Here is a 21,434-nt window from a genome sequence, read left to right as displayed (position 1 = left end):
ATTAACCCAAAATTGGTATGGCCTATCCATGAATACCTTAGCCCCTAACTAGTCTGAACTGTGAGGTCGAGAGATAAGTAGTTCTTGTCGAATTGTTAGTTTAGTGGAAGATCGAGAGATCCTACTAGGGTAACGACTAGTTGATTGAATAGAAACTCGAAATAGGAGTTAGTTATGACCACCGAAGTGAGCTAATCACTCATGCATAGATTTGATTGAAAGTCCCTAAGAGAGGTATTTGAGATCGATTTTCAAATCGAGGCTCAAAATTAAAAGTTATGGCTATTTCAATTTCAATACTAAATTAAATCAAATGAAAAACTTAGGGGCTTTCCAAAATTATAATTAAATAGGTTCTTGCATATCATGGAACGATATAAAAATGTTTATATATGTAATCTATGTTAACTTGTGTGAGCAAAATATTCCCATGTAAAAATGTTTATTTCAGTGAGTGAAATTGTGATGAACTAATTGTTATGTAGGATGTAAACCCTTTGCTTGATGACTCTAGAAAGTCATTTAGGTGGGAATTAACCCAACATTGGTATGGCCTATCCATGAATACCTTAGCCCCTAACTAGTCTGAACTCTGAGGTCGAGAGATAAGTAGTTCTTGTCGAATTGTTAGTTTAGTGGAAGATCGAGAGATCCTACTAGGGTAACGACTAGTTGATTGAATAGAAACCCGAAATAGGAGTTAGTTATGACCACCGAAATGAGCTAATCCCTCATGCATAGATTTGATTGAGTTTAGATATTAGTTTTCTGAAATCCACTCTTTTATGCAATTTTTATTTCTTTATTTATAAAAACCTTAAAAAATATCTTATTTATGCTTATTCACAATACAATCTATTTAGATTACTAATTAATTCTATTTTTGTTTAGGTTAACATTAACTTAGTACTCGCCTCCATTGGGTACGATCCTTGGAGTACTCACCTACTTAATTGTGAAAACTATATTACAACATGACCCGTATACTTGCGAACACCGCCTCAATACTATATCTTAATTACAGTATTCACACTCTGGATGTTAGTACGTCCAGAGGCGATCACTTATCTTAGTGGAATGTTCATCTTTTTTTCTTTCTTCTTCAACCATCTAACTTAAGAAAACAAAAAGAGAATCACTATAGATTTTTAATTAGCTAAAGGTTAAAAATGGTAAATGAAGCATTTTGCTACATCAAATAATAGATGATGAGGCTAATTTCCACTCATTTTTTGGTTAATTATGATTATGGCTTAAATTAGTTAAGATTAAATTAATAAATGAAGGTTAATTAAACTAATCAAATTTTAATTAAAGTATAAATAGATTACCTTAGTGGAATGTTCACCCTTTTTTTCTTTCTTCTTCATTCGTCTAACTTAAGAAAACAAAAAAGAGAAGGATTTCAAAGCTTTTAATATTTGGTCCTTGATTAGGTAAGATTTTTAAGTCTTTTTCTTATAATTTTTATATTTTTGAGGTCATTGGTGTTTGATTTAGCTAGCCCATGTACCAATTTGTAAAAATGTTAAATTTTTTGAAAGTTTCCATTGTTGATTTCTTGAAGAAATTGATATTAAATTGATAGATTTTAAGGTTAGATGTGAAAAAAGACTAGATTTTAAAGTTCACTTGTTAGTTTTGTTCAAAAGGACCAAAGTGAATAAAATGTAAAATTTATATGAAATTTTAGTAACAATAGAAAGTAGAAAGTCCCTAAGAGAGGTATTTGAGATCGATTTTCAAATCGAGGCTATTTCAATTTCAAGACTAAATTAAATCAAATGAAAAACTTAGGGGCTTTCCAAAATTATAATTAAATAGGTTCTTGCATATCATGGAATGATATAAAAATGTTTAGTTTTGATAAACTGAATGGAATAATTGTATAGATCATGAATTGAATCAAACTAGAGATAATCGGAGAAAAGTAAAAATTATAGAATAGTCCCTAAAGTGTCCACTCGTTTATTTTTTTTTCTAAGTAAGTTCATATGGGACTTGCTACTTTATTTGTTTCAATGTTAAATTGTGTTTATTTCAGTTATATGTTTATATTGAAGTGAAAATGGCGGTTTAAAATGGATTGAATTGTAAATCATGAAAATATTGGCTATTACAAAAGGGTACAAAGTACCAATATGAATGTTGAGTGTTTACAAGACTCGTATGAAATATGTAAACTGATACAGGGTTTACAATGATAAGAATATGACAACGATGCCTCCGTGAACTTAGTAAAATATTAGGATACTATGGCATGCCATTAGGATTATATATGTAATTTATCATGGATTCACAAGCTGTTACGAGATTTAGCATTTTTTTACAAATTCTCGGGTTATACGTGGTTTAACCAGAACTGGTAACCTTGATATGATGTCAACTTATGTGAACAAATCCGTTAAAATGTCAGCTTGTGTGAGCAACCCTAATCTATGTTAACTTGTGTGAGCAAAATATTCCCATGTATCCAAGTTTGTTATACTATAGTTCCCTTGGGTGAAACCTTAACCTAATGGAAATGGAAATCTTGAAATGATTCGAATATAGATTGCTTATGCACTCAATTTGAGATATGGTATATGATTTATTACTTAATGATCTTGATATGCAAATTGGCTAACCTATTTGGTTGTATATGATGATATGCATTAGTTGCTTTAAAGTATGCCAAGGAACGTCATATTGAATGCCAATGTGTTTAATTATTTAGCTCGTTGAATTGTTTAAGGTAAGTAGTGTAAATTTCATTTGAACCTACTAAGCATTTTACATGTTTACCCCGTTGTTTTCCCTTTTCCATTAAAATCGTTATCTTACGAAACACGTCAAGTCAGATCGTCTTGAAGCTCACACTATCCTCGAATCGGTAGATTTTTGGTCATTTTTGGTCAAGGATTGTGGCATGTATATAAGTGTCTCGGTATATACTTTAACGTGTAAGAGTCTTAATAATGTGGGAATTTATGATGAGTTTAAATGTTGTCCTAATATATGGTTTGAAATGCATGATTTGGCAATGGTTAATGCCTATTTGAAATAGCATATTGTGGTTGACATATTTGAGAAATGTATGGGACTTGAAATGGCATAGGTAGGAAAAATTGAAATGATAGGTTGGTTAATAAGTGTATTGAAATGGAAATGAATTCAAACACTTATAACTTGAAGTATGTTTGTGAAAAGTAGTCTAACTTGGATAGTTGACGGTTAGAAATTAAGTTTATAGGTCATAATATTGTGTATGTGTTCATAGGTGCTTGAACTAAAGGTGAAATGGCATGAATTTAGATGGTTTGGTATAGGCAAGGATTGATGTTAGAATGGTTTGGTTGGTATGTTCTAATGATATGAAAAAGCTTAAGTTTGATTAATGTTTTAATAATGAATACTTTCTTAAAAAGTTGAATATGAGAATTAAGCTTGTTTTGTATGATTTTGGCATGATTTGAATCAGGTGAAGTTCACATTTTGTGCTAAAATTGATTAGGTTTGGTGGAAAGCTTGAAATAAGTACCAAATGGTTCATTTTTACCAAAAACAGAGTCATCATCCCTACAACCATTTTTCCTCACGACAACGCCGGTCGATAATATGTGACATCACGATGTTGAGTGGCCTAACATTGTGACATGACAAACTGTTTGGTGATGTCACAACGTTGATCCTGCAATTTTAAAACTTTGTTATTTGGTCCTATTTTGAGCTTGGGTTGACAAAAGAGCATTCGTAAGCTCGAGTAAGACTCGGTTTTTATTGTTTATCATAGTTTAAATATAATTTACACATAATTGCATAAATGAATGATTATTTATTATGGATTTGACTGTAGTTGCTCCAGCAACAAATGTATCTTATAGCTCAAACCCGGCGATCGGGTCGGGCGAAGGGTGTTATACCATATGTATCTCATTTTGACATACAAAAACTAATTTTTAATAGTAGAATTGGATGAAATTTTTAACAGAATGATCATTTTTCTCTTTGATTAAATATATATGGAGTAACTTGTCCATTTTTTCAATAGAGGGGGTAAAATGCAATCTGACTCCTAGCACAAGGGCCTTCATGGTAATCTTAGCGACAATTGAATCATTTTTTTTAATTAACAAAATAACCATGGCTTGCACTGTAAGTAGAGCTAGCAAAACAAGTCCGAGCCTGAAAGCCCGTCTATGTCGATTCAAGTCTGAGAAAGCTCGAGCCTGATAAAACTCGAGCTTGAGCCCGAGCCCATAAGAATTTGAGTTCGAGACCAACCTTGCTCGAGCCTAAGATAAATCTTATCCAAAGCTTGAAAAAGCCTAAATTTCTACTGAACAACTATAATAAACATTAAAAACTAATATAATTTTATGATAACTTAAAATAAAAATAAATGATAATTATTTATTTTATAAAAATGTGTTCATAAACCTTACATATTTACATTAAAATTTTATTAATAGCAAAATTAATTAATAATAAATATTTATTTTAAATTATAGATTGAAATTTTTTTTAAAACCATTAATTGAATATAAAATGTTTTTAATACTATAATTATATATCTCTAATATATATCTAAAAGCACGAGTTTGAAGAAAGATTTGAACTGACAAGAATACCCCTTATTATTAATTATATTACTACATTAATATTAGAATAATAATTTATTAGGATTATTATGTGATAATAATAATAGTAATATTAATGAAATATTAATTAATATGATAGTTTGTTAAATTGAAAAAAATTAATTTGGTCACATCTTTTAAAATTTCTACTTAAAAAACAATATAATATATTATTAATTAATAAAATTATAAATCTATAAAATCATTGAAAATAATTGGATAAATTAGAATTAATAAAAATTCAATTTTTTAATTAAATAAATATATTTTGATATATAATAAATATGATTTTATTTTAAATATGATAATAATTAATAATGTTAAAGTATCTTTTGCAATTAATGAAATTTAAATGTGTGATGTTAACATTATATATATAAAAAGATGATATCAATATATTGGTAATCTAATCTATAATGTATCAATTTATATATTTATTCTTAATTTATATGTCAAAACTCAAAAGAAAATAAATATATTTTATAATTAAATTAAATATTCTTTTTATAAATTATAATTGCATTTAATCAAATCGGTTCGATTCAACACAAATCCTAAAAAATAGTATGGCTCATATATTTTTAAGAAATTAATATAAGATAATAGATCAATTAAGAATTAATACTTCATATTATCTATGTTTCTCTTCTTTTAAAAGAAAAATCTACAAAATTGGTAATATAATATAATTGTAAATGTTACCATTATAATGTGAAATATTATGTTAAAGGTAATGAAGTATTAAAGTAATGGTTCATTGTAGGTGAAATCTTAACTCATATACGAATAACAAGTTATTTTATCTAATTAATTAATATTTTACTATCGATTATTTCTCACTTTTTATTGTTATTTTTTAAAAATATTATTTTATTCTCTCAATTATTTTTCAAAAATAATAAAATTTTATTATCAATAAAACCAATCCTCATTTAATTAGTAAATATATACTTTTTAAAATTATAAAATATATTATTTAATAATTTTTTAAAAGAACACGTCAAATCAACTATTTTATAATAAACATATAAAATTAATTATTATTAAAATATATAAAAATTTTAAATTTTAAGAATAATGTAAAATATATATATTGAAATAATATATTAAGTTAATAATGCGATAACTAGTGTTATACTTATCACAAATGATTAAACATGATTTTTTGTCCAAAACTAATAACATTACCAATAAATTTAATTTTAATGATTTAGAAATTTAGGTTTTAGTTTTCTTATTGATTAATTTTTAATGTTTTATTAATATCAAATTTTTATTAATATTATTTTTTAAAATTTGGAATTGGTTTATTTTTATTTAGGTTTGGTTTTGAATAAAATTTAAATTAGACTTAGGTTTGAATTTGGGTTTGAGGTTGGTTGGTATTAAGTTTGGGTTTAAATGTCTATTATATTTAATATGTGTAAATTTGGTTTAAACAATTTTGAATTTCAAAACTGAATCGATAATATTAAATCAATCAATTACCTAACCCAACCTTAATTATATATATAAACTATTAATATATTAACCGGTTATATTTAATCATTAATGCATATATATAAACTAATAATATATAATATATAATATGATATGATATATTATTATATAATATAGTAGGACAGTTAACTTTCAAATGTACGAAGAGTATAAAGATTTAGAACATATAAAAAATGACTTTTCCTCTTTTGAACTGGATTTAATGATTATAAGAAGGTTATACAATAACTTATTTATTAAAAAGCATCAAAAATGTTAAAATAATAAACAATATTTAAAATGATTTTAAACTCATTTTACAACTAGTTGTAAAATCAACTTATGGACTCAAAACTAAATAAAAATTACTTAAAGAACAATGTAAATATAAGCGAATTAAGGCTTGAAATGTGTAACAAATATTCACTCATCAACGTGGTCTAGCCAGCATCGCAACATTGGCTTTGAGTCTTGAAAAGGATGAAACCAACTACCTCAACATTGCAACATTATCACCAAGACAGCTCAGCGTTCCCTTAAAAAATATGTCCTTGTTATTTGCCAGAATTCTACCACGTCGCAACATTGGCCATCCCATGTCAGGGCGTTGGCTTCAAGTAATCATTAAGCAAATGTTTGTTTAATCATTATGCTTTTCATGCAAAAATTATTAAGTACATTCATATAGAAAATATTAAATAATCATGTTGAAAATTCATTAATTTAAATAGTTTTAAATATTACAAGTAATATGTGAAGAAATAACTACCCTAAGTGTTTAAATCCTAGCATTTTTTTATTCTTGTTAGAGATCATTTAACATCTGAATTTATGTTCTTCTTAGAAAATCTTCACACCTTTCGCACTAATTTCACCTCAAAATATTATTCATAAAGAGAAAATACTTTATTAATGATAGCACAAAGTTTAACCCTTCAAAAAGAATTTCACTTCAAGAGATTCTTGGATTTTCATGTGAGCATATGCAATTTTGAAATTCTAACACTTGGAGTTGCTTCATATGTAATTTTAAGGATTCTTTAGACTTCTTTGATAGAAACACACTTTGAGACATGCCGAAACTTTTGAGAATATACTCCATTGAATATTACATTGAGTGCCTTGGAGTTATAGTTAATTGCTCTTTCTTTTTCTGTGGTCCATGTTTCCTCAGGTTTAATAGATTGAATGCCATATATATTGGTGATAGTATAAGGTTTCTATTTTGTAAGCATCACTTGGCATGCTTTCTCAGACTTTAACGAAAACTCTCATGAAAACCTTCTAGTGCACATAGTTGGGTTCATTTAGTGGTGGTGGATGAGAAATTGAGCTTTCTTCTTTCATGGAATTCATTGCTATTAACCAGAAAGTAGATAAGACTAAGCATGTTTGATTTTAGGCTTTGATACCAATTGAAAATGTTTGACAAAAAAGGTGTTACATGAAATGTTGCATTGTCAAGAGTCCGAATACACTATGAAGCTACCAATATAACCACTAATTACAACTCACTCAATCCTAAGATTAGTGTAGGCTTAACTTGCAGACTTTTAGTAAACTCTCTTAAGCACTCAAACTTTTTCTACTAAAGGTTTCAATCAACTCTTAAAGGAATGAATTATTTTTCAAAATGCATTAGTAACAAGTCTTTTATTGAACGGAAAGTGCTCACTCGAATTGTACATTTAACAAAGGATGAAAGTCCCTTAAGTAATATATTAGTTAAAGCATGCTCCATGTCCCCATACTCTTTGTATATTTAAAATTTAGTCTTTCCACTTTTATTTTTAGAAATTTAGTCCTTATACTTTTCATATTTCACTATTCATATCCAAATGTTAGCACCATTAAAATTCTTCTGTTAAATTCATTGGTGTGACATTTTCAAATTTAAAAAAAAACACTTAATAGCCATGTAACAAAAATAATGGTGTTGTAATATACTTAAAATTAACATGAAAATTGTAATGGTGTTAATAATTGGACATACATTTTTAAATACGAAAAATAAAGAAACTAAATTTCTTGAAATAAAAGTAAGAGACTAAATTCCAATTATATGAAAAATATAAAAATTTTAAGCTTCCACAAGTCTTCCTTGGACCATTTCCCTAATCCTCCTAGTTATCTTCTATCAGTATTCCATATGAGGGGAAATAAGAGATCACACATATAATAGGATTTATATTATTTAATTTACCATTACCAAAAAAAATTATATTTGTGGTCTCTAAAAAAAATAAATGATCACTAAGATAAATACAAGTAAAACACTGATAATACTGCTTAAAATGTTTTTAAAACTATGGAATATTCTTTGTGCCATATAGTACAACAAATTTGTATTTCAACAATCTATACTATTGTATGTGAAAGGAAGGTCTTAGAGCGTTCTTTTTATAACATGTGTTCAATTCATGGTTCTTTTTACATTATTAACATAAACGTTAATTTTCAATTTTGGTTTTTTTATTTTTAGATTATATAAAAATAGTTAATTTTTTATATTTTTTATATAATTCAGTACTCTAACATTTATAATGTCATTAGTTAATCTAAATAGTTTATTTTTATTAAAATGCTGACGTAAATTTTAAGAATTGTTAACATTGTAAAAATTTTGTGTTAAACTTAGGTTCGTTATAATATCATTTTTTGTCATATGACTATCAAGTAAGGATTTTTTTTAATTTTATAATGTCAAACCCCGAATGTAACAAAAGAAATTTAAGACATTAACAATTGGACTTAAATTTTAAATTCAAAAGCAGTAGAATTAAATTCTTAAAAATAAAAATATGGAGACTAAATTTTAAATATATAGAAAATGAAAAACTTGAAGCAGATTGTAAGCTTTAGATTTTAACTTAAAAACAATTAACCCAAGACCAACCAAGGGTTGAAAAGCATATTAGTATCAATCAAATTTAAGACAATACTTAAAAATCGATTGGTAAGTAATGAGTTTAACATTGTTTAGTTTTTTTTTTTTTTTTATCAATCAAATTTAAGACAATACTTAGAAATTGGGGGTAAGTTTTAAGTTTAAGGTGGTTTATTTGGTAAAAACCAAAATATCATCACCTTATCATATGAGGAATGAAACAAGGGGCACTTGCAAATGCAAGGTGAAGTGTGGGTAGGGGTGTTCATTCGGTTAACCGACCGGTTAACCGACCCGAAATTACTATAACCGAATTAACCGACCTTCCAAAAATTTTAACCGTTAACCGAACCGATTTTTTTTAAAAAAAATTTAACCGAACCGAAATTTTTTCGGTTAATAAGGTCGGTTAACCGAATTAACCGAAAATTATGTATTTTTTATTTTTGGTTAAAAATTACCCGAATTACCCGAATTACCCGAATTAACCGAATTAACCGAATTACCGAAAAATACCCGAATTTTTTTTATTTTTTATTTTAAAATTTAAAAAATTTATAAATTATTAAAGTAAATTGGGTTTTAGACTTTAGTAAATTGGGTTGTCTTTTAGTTTTAGTTTTATTGGATTGGGTAATTGGGTAAACTTTAGTTTTAGTTTTATTGGGTTGGGTAATTGAGTTTGGGTTGGGTTGGATAATTTTATTTATTAATTTTTTCGGTTAACCGAAAATTTTCGATTAACCGACCGGTTTCGAACCGAATTAACCGTTAACCGAAAAATCATAAAAAAATTAACCGACCCCCGACCGAAAAAATTCGGTTAACCGACCGATTAACCGAATTCGGTCGGTTAACCGAATTTTTTCGGTTTTACCCGAATTATGCACACCCCTAAGTGTGGGACAGACAAGGGAGGCAACCGTTGCATTTGCATTTCATTTGAAAACGCCACTATCAGACTGCAATCATAACATATTTTCCAAAGTGCCTTACAAAGTGATGGTTGGGCCGAAGGTTGTGCACTATTTGCATGGATATAGCCTATAAGAGGTCTAAACCAAACCTTCCATTGAAAAAGTGAATTTCACTTTATTTTGTATGAGCTTCCCTCCCTTTCTTTTTACCCTACTCTTTTGCTTTCGTCATGATTATACTATAGTTGTCCCCCACTATAACTTCTACCCTCCACCCTATTTATCATCTTTCTTAATAACAGAGTTTTCAAAACTCCTCTGAGACTACACAGTTTTGGTTGGAAAGATTAGAAGTGAAAGAAAGGGTTGGTTGGTCAGAGAGATAACATGGATGTTCTTCTGTATTCTCTGTAAGTAACATTTTACATTCTCGTTTTCTCCTCTTTTAATTAACTAGTTTACTTTACATTTCATTTGATAACTGCTGCATCATGTTTTCACCTGTGTAGCAAATATTCTATCTATTTAGATATCATGATGCATGAATTCAAATACGAGAGAACCAAGAGCTTAAGTCACACCAAAGCCAAAACACCTTTCACTCAAATCATATCGAGTTCGATTACATTTACTATACCCTCTGCACACCCAAAAACATCAAGGTGTTGATCCTCGTTTTTTCTGTTTCTTTTTTTTTTTTTTTTTACTTCTTCCTCTGTTCTTTATCATATGTAGGCAACTCGCCAATGTATTAATTACACTCTAAGGATTTTTCTTATATAGTAGGTTCTGTACAAGATTACAAATCAAGAACAAAAACTGGATCTGAATGATGAGAGAAGAGATACCCGAAACCGCTCGGATGAGATGACAAACAAAAGAATCGACACACTAACAAAGCACACACTGATTTTAATGTGAGTATTAAGGTAGTACTCTCTAGGAAATTAGAGGGAAAAATTAATGAAACTCAGGACATCTTATTGGATGTATCTGAGAAGCTAGAATGCACCAAAACATTCTAAGCAAGGAAGCTGGGAGTGCAGATCATTAAATGCCTTGTAAAATTCCAGGCCAAGATGGCTGCAATCCTTGGACAAATTGAAAAAAAAAAAGGGGGACAAAAACTCAACATGAGCTATGTGGCTCCAGGGAATAAATGATGAAATATGGGGACTATAGACTGATATGATTTTCAGTATAAGAGATGATCATAGGTTTGTTATAGACTATGGAGGAGGGCTCGTTTGCAAGGTGGTGGTTGTGAAAGATTATTTGCTGGATTGGGAGAAGGGGACTCCATGCCAAGTGTCTTAAGTAGGAAGTTCCTTTCCTGAAAATCAAACAAAAACTTGATCAGACTCTTATATGCTTCTGCATGCTTTTACGTCTATGGTAGATAGATTATAGAAAGGAAAACAACAATAAAAGTAAAGAAACTGCACTCAGTATTGGACTTCACTTGCTCTAAGGACCAAACCAGTATTACCACACGTGTACGAATAATATCCTAGAACCATTTTTTTTTAAGTAAATTTCCAACTGCACAACTCTCCTTTACTTGAACTGAATCATAATTCATACAATTATAATTCAGTTTAACTCTTCTTCTTTTAACTATCAAGGAGTACTGTCAAAAAAGCTTCCTAAGTAAATGGCCAGGATCTTTACTTGGTTTCATTGCTTTTTTAGGTTCATCAAAAGTGAAAAACAACTAAAGTCATATGGCTTTAAACTTGCTCTTAGGTTGAATTTGGCAATTTTAGTTCTTGAGTAAGTCTGCTGATGAAAATTCTTATAAAATTTACTGTATCCATAGACGTGGAGAACTTAGATTGCATTTGACAGGAAATAAAGCTCTATATACAAGTAAGGAAGAAGCAGAGTCTAGCTAACTGATGGAAAATAATGAGGCACTAAAATGCATGCCTTTTCAAGAAAAATAGCTTAGTGGTCCAATTTCCAACTAAATCATGCAATACTAAGACTTGCTAACAGTTCTAGATCAATGACTGTCGAACAAGAATCTAGTAGCAGCTTCTGCATTATCATTTTCAAAGATGTTATAATCACTTACCATGAAGCTACTGAAGCTTTGACAACTAGTTAACCCTAGTATTTATTGACTAACAAGCTCTAAGTCCTAGAAATGGTTCAAAAGACCTATTAACAGTGGCTCAAAAGCAAATTAATGTCTTGCTGTGATTGCTGGTATAAATGGATCCATAACTAGTAATCCAAAGCAGTTTTATTAGTAGACACTCGTAAGCTCACAACTAAAACTGCCTATGGAATCATGGTCTTGAGAAAGATAATAATTGGTACTACCTGCTACTGCAAATTCTAATAATGCTACTGCTCCTACTTCTATTAAATGGATATATTGGTAAACCATACAGTTGAAGATAACTTACACTTTCTGAAAATTTTGGGCTGGGAATTCCAGCTGCTAGAGATCTGAAAAGTGGGGTAACTTGGACTGGGGAACTGAACTCTGCGCTTGATGAGGTAGAAGCAACGATAATGTTCGTTTGGTCATCAGACGATGATATCATCTCGCCTGTGGTAACATAGACACATTTTTTCAGAAACATCATTTTATCTTAATTAACCACCGCGTGGTTATAAGCAAGGAATTCCTTGGCCTTTATACCAGATATAGAATTTCATTACCATGATTTTTGTTTGCACTGGAAAGAGCCCTTGCTTCCTCCTTGGTACTGCAATTCTGCTCTCCAATATGATTTGACAATATATCCGGGTGCAGTTCATCTATTTTATCCCGAGTCTTTTCTCCTCGTTCCCCAGCTGGATGAGGCATAATTGTTGACCCTGTGCTGTATTCAGAACTGGAAGGAGACACCTCATAGAGATCAGGTTGCCTGCAACACATTAATCATCAGTTAGTGGTAAGTATGAAACCTTACTAAATCTGAACTTTAACTGATTTATCTGTTACCTCCAAGATTGTTGACTTCCCTCATTACTACTCCTTAAATCCTCAAGCAAGTCTTTGAAATCTTCAATTTGAAAATCAATATCAGAGATTGTATATCTGAAGGTGTCATTTTCTTTACTCTGATTCAAAAACTCTTGAAGGACCTGAATATAAAATTTATTAGGATGAAAGTTAAGGACATACAGTGCATAGATTGAACTATCAACCCCACAATATTTAAGTTTTAGCACTTTACCTATAGAGAAGCAACATGTTGATAGTATTATTGGATGTTGAATTGATGATAAAACAAAAACAAGATAGAAACTAAAATCATATCTCACCTTCCAAGCATTTTCCAGACTCTCTTCTGTACCGTCTGTGTTAACCTTCAATGCAAGTGAGCTGAGTAGCTCCGCTTGCTGCATCAAAGCAGTTATCTTAGGATCATCCTTTTTGAGAAATGTTCCTTGAGTTCTATAACTCTGAGCTGCAAATGAATAAAGGAAAAGAAGAATGCAAAATGTTATATTATGAGAACAATTATAGAAGACTGAATATACATACAGTTTTGGCTAAACTGAAAAAAGATGTAACTATAGTAAAAATCCACTTTGCAGGTGATTTACCATCATCGGAGACATCCTTAACCTTGTTGACCTGAGGTTGCACCAAGTTATTAGCATTGTGGAGATTTTGACCCAATACAGCAAATGGGTGTCTTAGCTGCTGATTGATGATTGTTCCAGATACTCTATGTGCTCTATCTCCAAAGTTGCAACTTTCAGTGAGATCAGGAATGTGGGATCTCCTGAAATGGGGAAATAAAAAGGATTTCAACTTGAGGCCATTACTATGTGTATACATATTTCTACATTTATCATTTATGCTATGGTACCTCATTCTCTTAACAGGGGCAGCACTATCAGTTGTTCCATCTGTATTGAACCCATTTTGGAGTAAAATTCTTTTGTTATTAGGATTTATACATGAATTACTATTCTCTTTGGCCAAAGCTTCATATTTGGCTCTCTTCTTGCACAGTGTGGAGAAACGATTTTTAACAGCATTATCAGTTCTGCATTAACCACGTAATCAGTAAAGGTTAATAATCTACAACAGAAAATGGAAAAATGACAGTTGAAAAGAGATCAATTTTCTGCACTAGAGGATTTTTTTCCAAAAAAATCATAGATATATATACCTGCCTGAAACCACCTTTGCTATTTCTGTCCATCTATTGCCAAATATTTTTTGAGCCTGCAAATCACCTTATGTCATCAGCACATTCAGGATCTACAGAAACACTTATCCAAACTGAAACTAAGTGGCTGTTGTTTGCCCTACTTTTGAAAGACAAAAACTGTGTCAATTAGTTTAAGGTCTGGCCTACCTCTCTCTATATATTTGTTTTTCCTGTTTGGAAAACTCAAAACCTACTGTACCAGTAACATGCAATAGCCTGATACAACTGATCAATGAAAGTAACATTTCCTCCAAATACATCATAAGAAGATAAGTTCTTGAAAAATTCATTTCAAGTTTTATTAAAGTAACACTGACCCCATTTAACTTGAATGGAAATGGAGGTTTTAAACTTATTTAATTACCTCACATAAAAGCATATCTTCCTCTGGTGACCATCCTCCTTTCTTGAAATCAGAATTCAAGTATGTGTACCATCTGTGTTTTTGTTGTGACAAAAAAAGACATTAGATTAAAAAGTCAAACAAGACTAAAAATGATCAAACTTTTGGAATCATCATGGTTTCACCAACCTTCTTCTGCACTGCCTTGTGGTTTTATCCTTGAATTTAGAGGCAATGATCGCCCAGCTGCACTCAAACATTAAAACCAACACAAATCCATTCAATTTCATCCATCATTAAAAAAACAACAAACAAACCCTTCAAATGAACGAATGAATGAATAAAAGGCTCACTTTTGAGTCCCATGTAAACTGATTTGTTCTCGAAGTATATCATCTTCCTGCAAACACCCCCCCCCCCAATATCAAATTAATAAGAACCCCCCAAAACAAAGAATCAATCAATCAAATAATAAACAAAACAGAGGGAACCAAAGAAGAAAACTATTTTAAAAAAGAAAAGAAAACCTCTTGATTCCACGTCACTATATGACGCTCCTTCTTCTTGGAATCTTCATTGCCACCATTCTTCTTCTTTGTTTCCTGCATATTCTTTTTCTTCTTTACTCTAATCTCTGTCTCTCTTAGTTGCTGGCCTTCCTTGACGCTCCCTTCCCTTTTATTAAAACCCAAGTGGCATCCTCAAAAAGCCAACCCTTTATTATAAAAAAAAAAACCATGAAAAAGGGAACCAACGCTTCCACTTCCCTCTCTTTTATCTTTTTTACTACAAAACTCACTGTTGGGTTCAAACGGAATCCTTATTACTCTCAATAACTCTATGCTTTGTTTCCCCCTTCTACTCCGTTATTCCTCGGATGCTAACCCTTTCTTTTTCCTGTTTATACTTAGAAAATAGAATCACAACGTCTCCACCAGTTATATGGTCAATAAAAGCTTGAGCTTTGTGATTCAAATGTACATGTATATACGTAGAATCGAAAAGGGTAGATCTATAATGGATAAAAAGAATTAAAACTTTGAAGAGAAGGGAAATGGAAGAGTGATGGAATGATGAATCTGGAAGAAATATATATTTTGGGCTTTTTTCTTTCAAATAAAGAGAGAAACTTTTTGGAAAAATACTCTCTTTCTTGCAAGGGTTTTTTAGGATTTATTTTGTTGATTTCAAACAATGGAAGAAAAGAGCTAAAAAATATTAATTTAAATCAACGGATTCTTGCTTTAGTGCGCGGGTATGAAGAAGAGTTTGAAAATATTAAAAGAAAAAGAAAATTAAATAAATAAATAACGCCGAATTTCATGACGCTGTTATGAATGCCCTGGACACTTACCCCACTCTGCTCCTAAAGCAAACCCTATTTTTACTATTTTCTTATTTTTATAAATTTAATAATTTATCCATTTTCTTTTCTGTTTTTTTCCCTGAACTATGATGATTTTAGCGGACATAAAAACTGATGAACCTTCGTATTTCTTCACATCACAGCTCTTCTTCTTATATATATTCTTATTTTGGGGGGTGAATTTTAGTTTTCAAAATTCAAAACAATCCCCAGGCGCAACATATTCACGTGAAAGAAACGCGTGTGTTGATTGGATGTAATGCCTGTGCATCAGTCAACGTTGATGGTTTTCATTGGGCAGTGCAACGCACGTGAATAGTTTGCATCATTGGAATTGGGCTTTTTATTATTGTTTTTGGCTTAATTTTCTGACGCGACAAGTTCTTTTTAATGGCATTTTGTTTGTGTTATTTTATTTTCTTAAAAATGAGATGCTTTTGCTTTCATATTCATTCGATTTTCTCACCTTCCATTTGTTTGGTTGTTTGTTCATGTGAAGCTTATTAATTCCAGTTAGATTTTTGGAGGGAAAAATACCAAATCAAAAATAGGAAACTTCTCTTTTGGTTATTGGTTTGGATATTTAATGATCCAACACAAACATTGTTTGTCTTTTCTAAAGAAGAAAATGACAATATATATTCCAAATTCAACATTTTTACCTTGAATATTCTATTATTATTTTATTTGTTACAAATACCAACTTTAAATTGTTTAACTCATGATTTTGCATTTATATCACATTTTCTTTAAAATATTTCACTTACCCATATGGTTTTATATTCTGTCGTTATTTTTTTATATTTTAACAATTCAACCATCATATTTCATTAGAGCGGGCAAAACAGACCTGAGCCCAAAAGTTCGCCCATGCCAATCCAAGTTTATAATGATCAGAATTCGAGGAAATCCAAACCCGAGATAGATCCAATCTAAAACTCAAATTTATGATAATATGTATTTTAAATATTATATGATTATATTAAAATTTTATAAATAATAACACTAAATTATAAAATAAAATAAATTTTAAAAAAATTAATTATGGATATACAATAATTTTTAATGCAATTATTATATATGTATAATAAAAACTCAAAGTTAGTAATTATATAAAAATAAGATGATGTAATAGATTAATTTAATGTTATGAATTAAGCCTAAACAAACTCACCTACTGAATTACTTAAACTTTTAGTTAATGAAAAATCATATTATATGTACTTGTTGTACCCATAATCGTTTGAAAAATGAACCAAAAAAAAACCTCTTAATCACCTTTGGTTTCATTTTTGGTAGGTTCCAAAAATTGTATACTAAGGCAAAATGGGTATATAAGGGCACATGACATGTACAAAATTTAGATAAATTTTTATTATATTTTATTTATATTTTACAATTTTTATAGTTTGTTAGTATTTTTTACTAATTATCAATTATTATTATAATTATCATATTTTTATAATAATTTATAATTTTTTATAATATTTTGAATTACATCTAAAAAGAAGTAAACAAATAGGTGTCTAGATTCAAATAAACTTAAGTTCATTTGTCTAGGTTCTAACTAGATATACATTTTTAGTATATTTTTATAACTTTTAGGATTTTAGGTTTTTTTAACCGCGTAGTCAAATTGATCAATGACGATTTTTATTATCGAAAGGGTCTAGTTGAATTTCTTTTGTCATTGAGGACTCAATTGAGTGCATGTTAAGAGCTTAATTGATTTATTTTTATTTTTTACTAAGAATTTTTCTCACCCTTAAGCTTAAATATAATAAATATTTTTCAATATTCAAGATGTAATGATAAAAAAAATTATTCAAATATCAATCTAGTAATATAATAAATAATAATAAAAAACTATTTTTTTTCAATTTAGAAGTTCTTTCCAAACTCGAGATAATGATTCAAATAAATAAAATTTTATATGGATATCATATAATAATAAAAATTACCTACAATACAAATAAACAAAAAAAATATTACATACAAATTCATATACATATTATATAATAATATTAATTATGTTTATAAAATTCTTATATATTATATAATCATAAACATACAATATAATAAGCACTTTTTTAGTTATGTTATATACAATATTTCTAATAAAGTAAAGCATCTATATAAATTTTTTGTTTTACCTAAAGTGAATTTGTATTGTGATATCATCATGTAAAAGTAAAATTAATTATTACATTCGAATAAAATTATAAAACATCATAATTATTTGAATTTGTTTAAACCCACCTAACTAAACTTGATAGAATTTGAGAAAATCTGAACTCGAAAATCCAAATCCCAAAAGGGCTCAAGTCCAGAAAAATTCAGACCCTAATAAATTTGAATCCACAAAAAATTTGAGCTCGAATTTATTTAAATCTAAAGACAATTCAATTTGAGCATGTTTAAACTTATCCGTTTATCACTTCTTTATTTCATGAATAGTTCATATAGATAATGTATATCAAATTTAACGGATTATATATTTTTGTAAGTAACTAATTATAGAAAAGATGAAAGTGAAATTTTATTGAGCGAAATCTGAATGTATACATATTTATACGTAGTTTGAACGTACCCGACATTGGTTGGATGTGTAGGAGGAAAAACATGATTTTCCACTTCCACACACATGATGCATGAACGTAGATCAAAATCAAAGTCGCTAAAAACTTTCAGGATGAAGTGACCCAAACCTAACTATATTCAACTGTATTGGTTAAAATTTGAGATTGATTAAGTTGAAATATACTAACAATAAATAAATAAACCGTGTGGGGCTTCACCTTTGCCGGCCAGTCTCTTATTATTGAAATTTCATACTAATTAATTAATGAACTCCCAAAGTATACAACCATATATGTGTACCCAACGGGCTACCTTCAAAGCCTGTTGGAACACTAGAAACTAACAACTAGTGTGTTAATGTTATCTTATATAAATCACCTATTCCACGATAAATTGCATGACACCTGGATTTTGAAGATGCGTGGAACGAGCCATCTTATCTAACTTGAAACCTTTAAAATAATTGATGTATTGGGTGGGAGCCCAACACTGCCCGAAGACAAATGCCATTTTCATTGGTCTCTTTCTTGATAGCGAAATCTCCCGCCAAAAAGGAGGTATAGATTCAAGCAACATACTCCCTCTTGCCTCTTAAGTTGGTTTATGTTTATCTTTTTATATATATATATATGGACGATTCGAAGCAGAAACATTACACATAAGATTCCACATTTCTATATTTCCAAGTTAGAAAATGAAATTGTTAAAAGTGTAATTTATTTTCTTCTCTAAAATATTTAATTGGTAATTTGAATTTTTTTCATTTAATTGATACTTGAATTTATATTCTGTCACTTAAGTTGGTACTTCCGCACTAATTCCGTTAATTTGTGTTAACTTGACATTGATAGCCAATCTGATGGTGACACGTGACATCCATGTGATGAGCACAAATTTGAAAAATAAATAAATTCATAAAAAATAGTATAATTTTCTTCCAAATTCATTTTTAATGTGAAAAAAATTATATATTTTTATAAATTTATATGTTTTTAAAGTTTTTTCTATTTTATAAAATTTATATCCGCCATGTGGCGTATTGAAAGACTACCACATGTCATGAACGAATTGGTTATCAATGCCACGTCACCATAAACTAACGGTGTTAGTACAGAAATACCAACCTAAGTAACGAAATATAAATTCATATATCAACTAGATATTTTTAGACAAATTTAAGAGGCAAACTATATATTAACTTAAAAAATATCATCATGTTATAAATACTACATATAAACAAGTATATTAATTTGCATCTCACATGAACAATTCACTTTATCTTTTCAAATATATATATTAGCTACATGTCCGTTTTACGATCTATGTTCGGGGTTCGAGGTTATTCATTCCAACAATTTTATTTTTAAGGTTTAAACTTATATTCACTACACCAGAACAGGTTTTTAGCGGCGTTTTTTTTACCTTTAGCGGCACTTTTTAGCGCCACTAAAGGTGTTTGCGGCGCTTGCGGAAGCGCCACAAAAAATGCCGCTAACGAAAACGTCGTTAACGTTTGAAGCGTTTACAAACAAAAAGTTCTTTAGAGACGCTTAGAAAAAAACGTCGCTAAAGATCATGTTCTTTTGGCGCCGCGAAAGAACATGATCTTTAGCGGCGTTTTTTCTAAGCGCCTCTAAAGACATGTTCTTTAGCGGCATTTTTTTCTAAGCGCCGCTAAAGAACATGTTCTTTAGTGGCGATTTTTATTAAGCGCCGCTAAAGAACATGATCCTTAGCGGCGCTTTTATACAAAAGCGCCACTATTTTTAGGATTTTTTTATATTAAATTTTTCATTTCTTCAGCCCTCCTGTAGCAACAAATCAAAAGCAACCAGATCTAAACCAGCCAAAAGCAATAAATTTATATAATATTTCAAATTAAACGAATAAAATAATATTAATATCAATAAATAAAAGTGAATTCATATTATTTTTGCAAAAATGTTAAAAGTTAAAATGATAAAAATATTTATGCAATACACTATGACGGTGGAAGTTGCGACTGAAACATCTTCATCATACTCTGAAGTTGCTGCTGGAGTTCGTCGTACTTTCTGCTCTGCTCTGCTTCTCTCGCTACAGCCTCTGCTTTAAGTTGTAGCTGGAGTTCTTCATATTTCTTTTGAACCTCTGCTTCACTCGCTGCAGCCTCTGCTTCACTCGCTGCCGCCTCTGCTTTAAGTTGTAGCTGGAGTTCTTCATATTTCCTTTGAACCTCAACTGTGGTCGCTTGCATCTGAGTCATCTGGTCTTTTAACCTCTGAACTTCAGCTTGAGCCTGACTCCCCGAAGCCATGTATTGCTGCGAGCTGTTCCAAAATATTGGGTTAAGCTAACAAAAGATCCTTAAAATCGAACTCGACCATACCTTTCAGGACCCAAAACTTCAGTAATAATCCGGTTATCAATGTCTTCAGGATGAACAGAACTATCACTAGAAACAATCGCTTCGTACTCCGCTTTTTTATCTTTTAGTTTTTCCTAATAAATAAATCGCATTGTTAGGAACGCAATATATATTAAAAAAACATATGCAACATAACAATAGTCGCATTACAAGCAATGAATTAAACCATTAGAAAATAAACACTATAAATAACTAAAACAAGTCAAATCGTATTAAGTAAACGTACCATTATTTCACCAGCTTCAAGAGTCATGGGAGATCCATCTTTCTTCCTATGTGTAATTTCAAAAAGTTGAAGGCGTCCAACTTTTTGACCGGACGACAGTTCCTACAATATAGTAGTAAAAATATTATTTAATGGAAAGTTATACATATTTGACAATATTAAAAAATTAAAAATACCTCCGCCTCAGCTACACATGCAAAACTTCTCGACCCGGCTGTGTGAGTGAATTTTTGTTTCTGCCTGCTGCTTTTTCCAACTCGTTCACAATCCTACATTATTAAATTTTTAGTACGTAAATAGTAAATAATATAAACTAAAATAATTATAATAGTTTGGAAGTACGTCATACCTCGCCTTTCTTCGAATGCCAAAATTTAACCACATCTTCCCATTGGTACCTCAACATACCCGGTGGGACATTTTGCA

At 29.9% G+C, this 21,434-nt stretch overlaps 1 protein-coding gene and 1 long non-coding RNA gene across 3 annotated transcripts; one reads left to right on the top strand and one right to left on the bottom strand.

Annotated features, from left to right (window-relative positions):
* Positions 1-10,498: 10,498 nt before the first annotated feature.
* Positions 10,499-15,920, bottom strand: LOC107948812 (transcription factor MYB124). Of its 2 annotated transcripts, XM_016883467.2 has the most exons (12): positions 14,957-15,920; positions 14,783-14,829; positions 14,619-14,675; positions 14,451-14,523; positions 14,045-14,100; positions 13,739-13,918; positions 13,470-13,651; positions 13,185-13,330; positions 12,862-13,004; positions 12,576-12,784; positions 12,317-12,462; positions 10,499-11,235 (listed from the first exon to the last, which is right to left on the bottom strand). In XM_016883467.2, the coding sequence occupies exons 1-12, from the start codon at positions 15,035-15,037 to the stop codon at positions 11,125-11,127; spliced, it is 1,431 nt and encodes a 476-aa protein (XP_016738956.2). In that variant the 5' UTR covers positions 15,038-15,920; the 3' UTR covers positions 10,499-11,124. The 2 variants fall into 2 exon arrangements, with proteins under 2 accessions (XP_016738956.2, XP_040944684.1); XM_041088750.1 differs by lacking the exons at positions 14,783-14,829; positions 14,957-15,920 and having other exon boundaries at positions 14,049-14,100.
* Positions 12,669-13,826, top strand: LOC121214704 (uncharacterized). The gene is made up of 2 exons (XR_005910387.1): positions 12,669-12,811; positions 13,461-13,826. It is a non-coding gene; the product is annotated as an uncharacterized lncRNA (long non-coding RNA).
* Positions 15,921-21,434: the final 5,514 nt, after the last annotated feature.

Source organism: Gossypium hirsutum, chromosome D02 (assembly GCF_007990345.1).
Source record: "Gossypium hirsutum isolate 1008001.06 chromosome D02, Gossypium_hirsutum_v2.1, whole genome shotgun sequence".
NCBI classification, from domain to species: Eukaryota; Viridiplantae; Streptophyta; class Magnoliopsida; order Malvales; family Malvaceae; genus Gossypium; species Gossypium hirsutum.
This window is presented reverse-complemented; position numbering and strand designations above follow the sequence as displayed.

Coding starts and splice junctions, on each gene's coding strand:
- LOC107948812 (XM_016883467.2), bottom strand. CDS start 15,037: ATGCAGGAAACAAAGAAGAAGAATGGTGGCAATGAAGATTCCAAGAAG. Junction 14,101..14,450: donor AAGATATGCTTTTATGTGAG/GTAATTAAATAA, acceptor GGTGATTTGCAG/GCTCAAAAAATATTTGGCAA. Junction 13,652..13,738: donor GCCCCTGTTAAGAGAATGAG/GTACCATAGCAT, acceptor TCCCCATTTCAG/GAGATCCCACATTCCTGATC.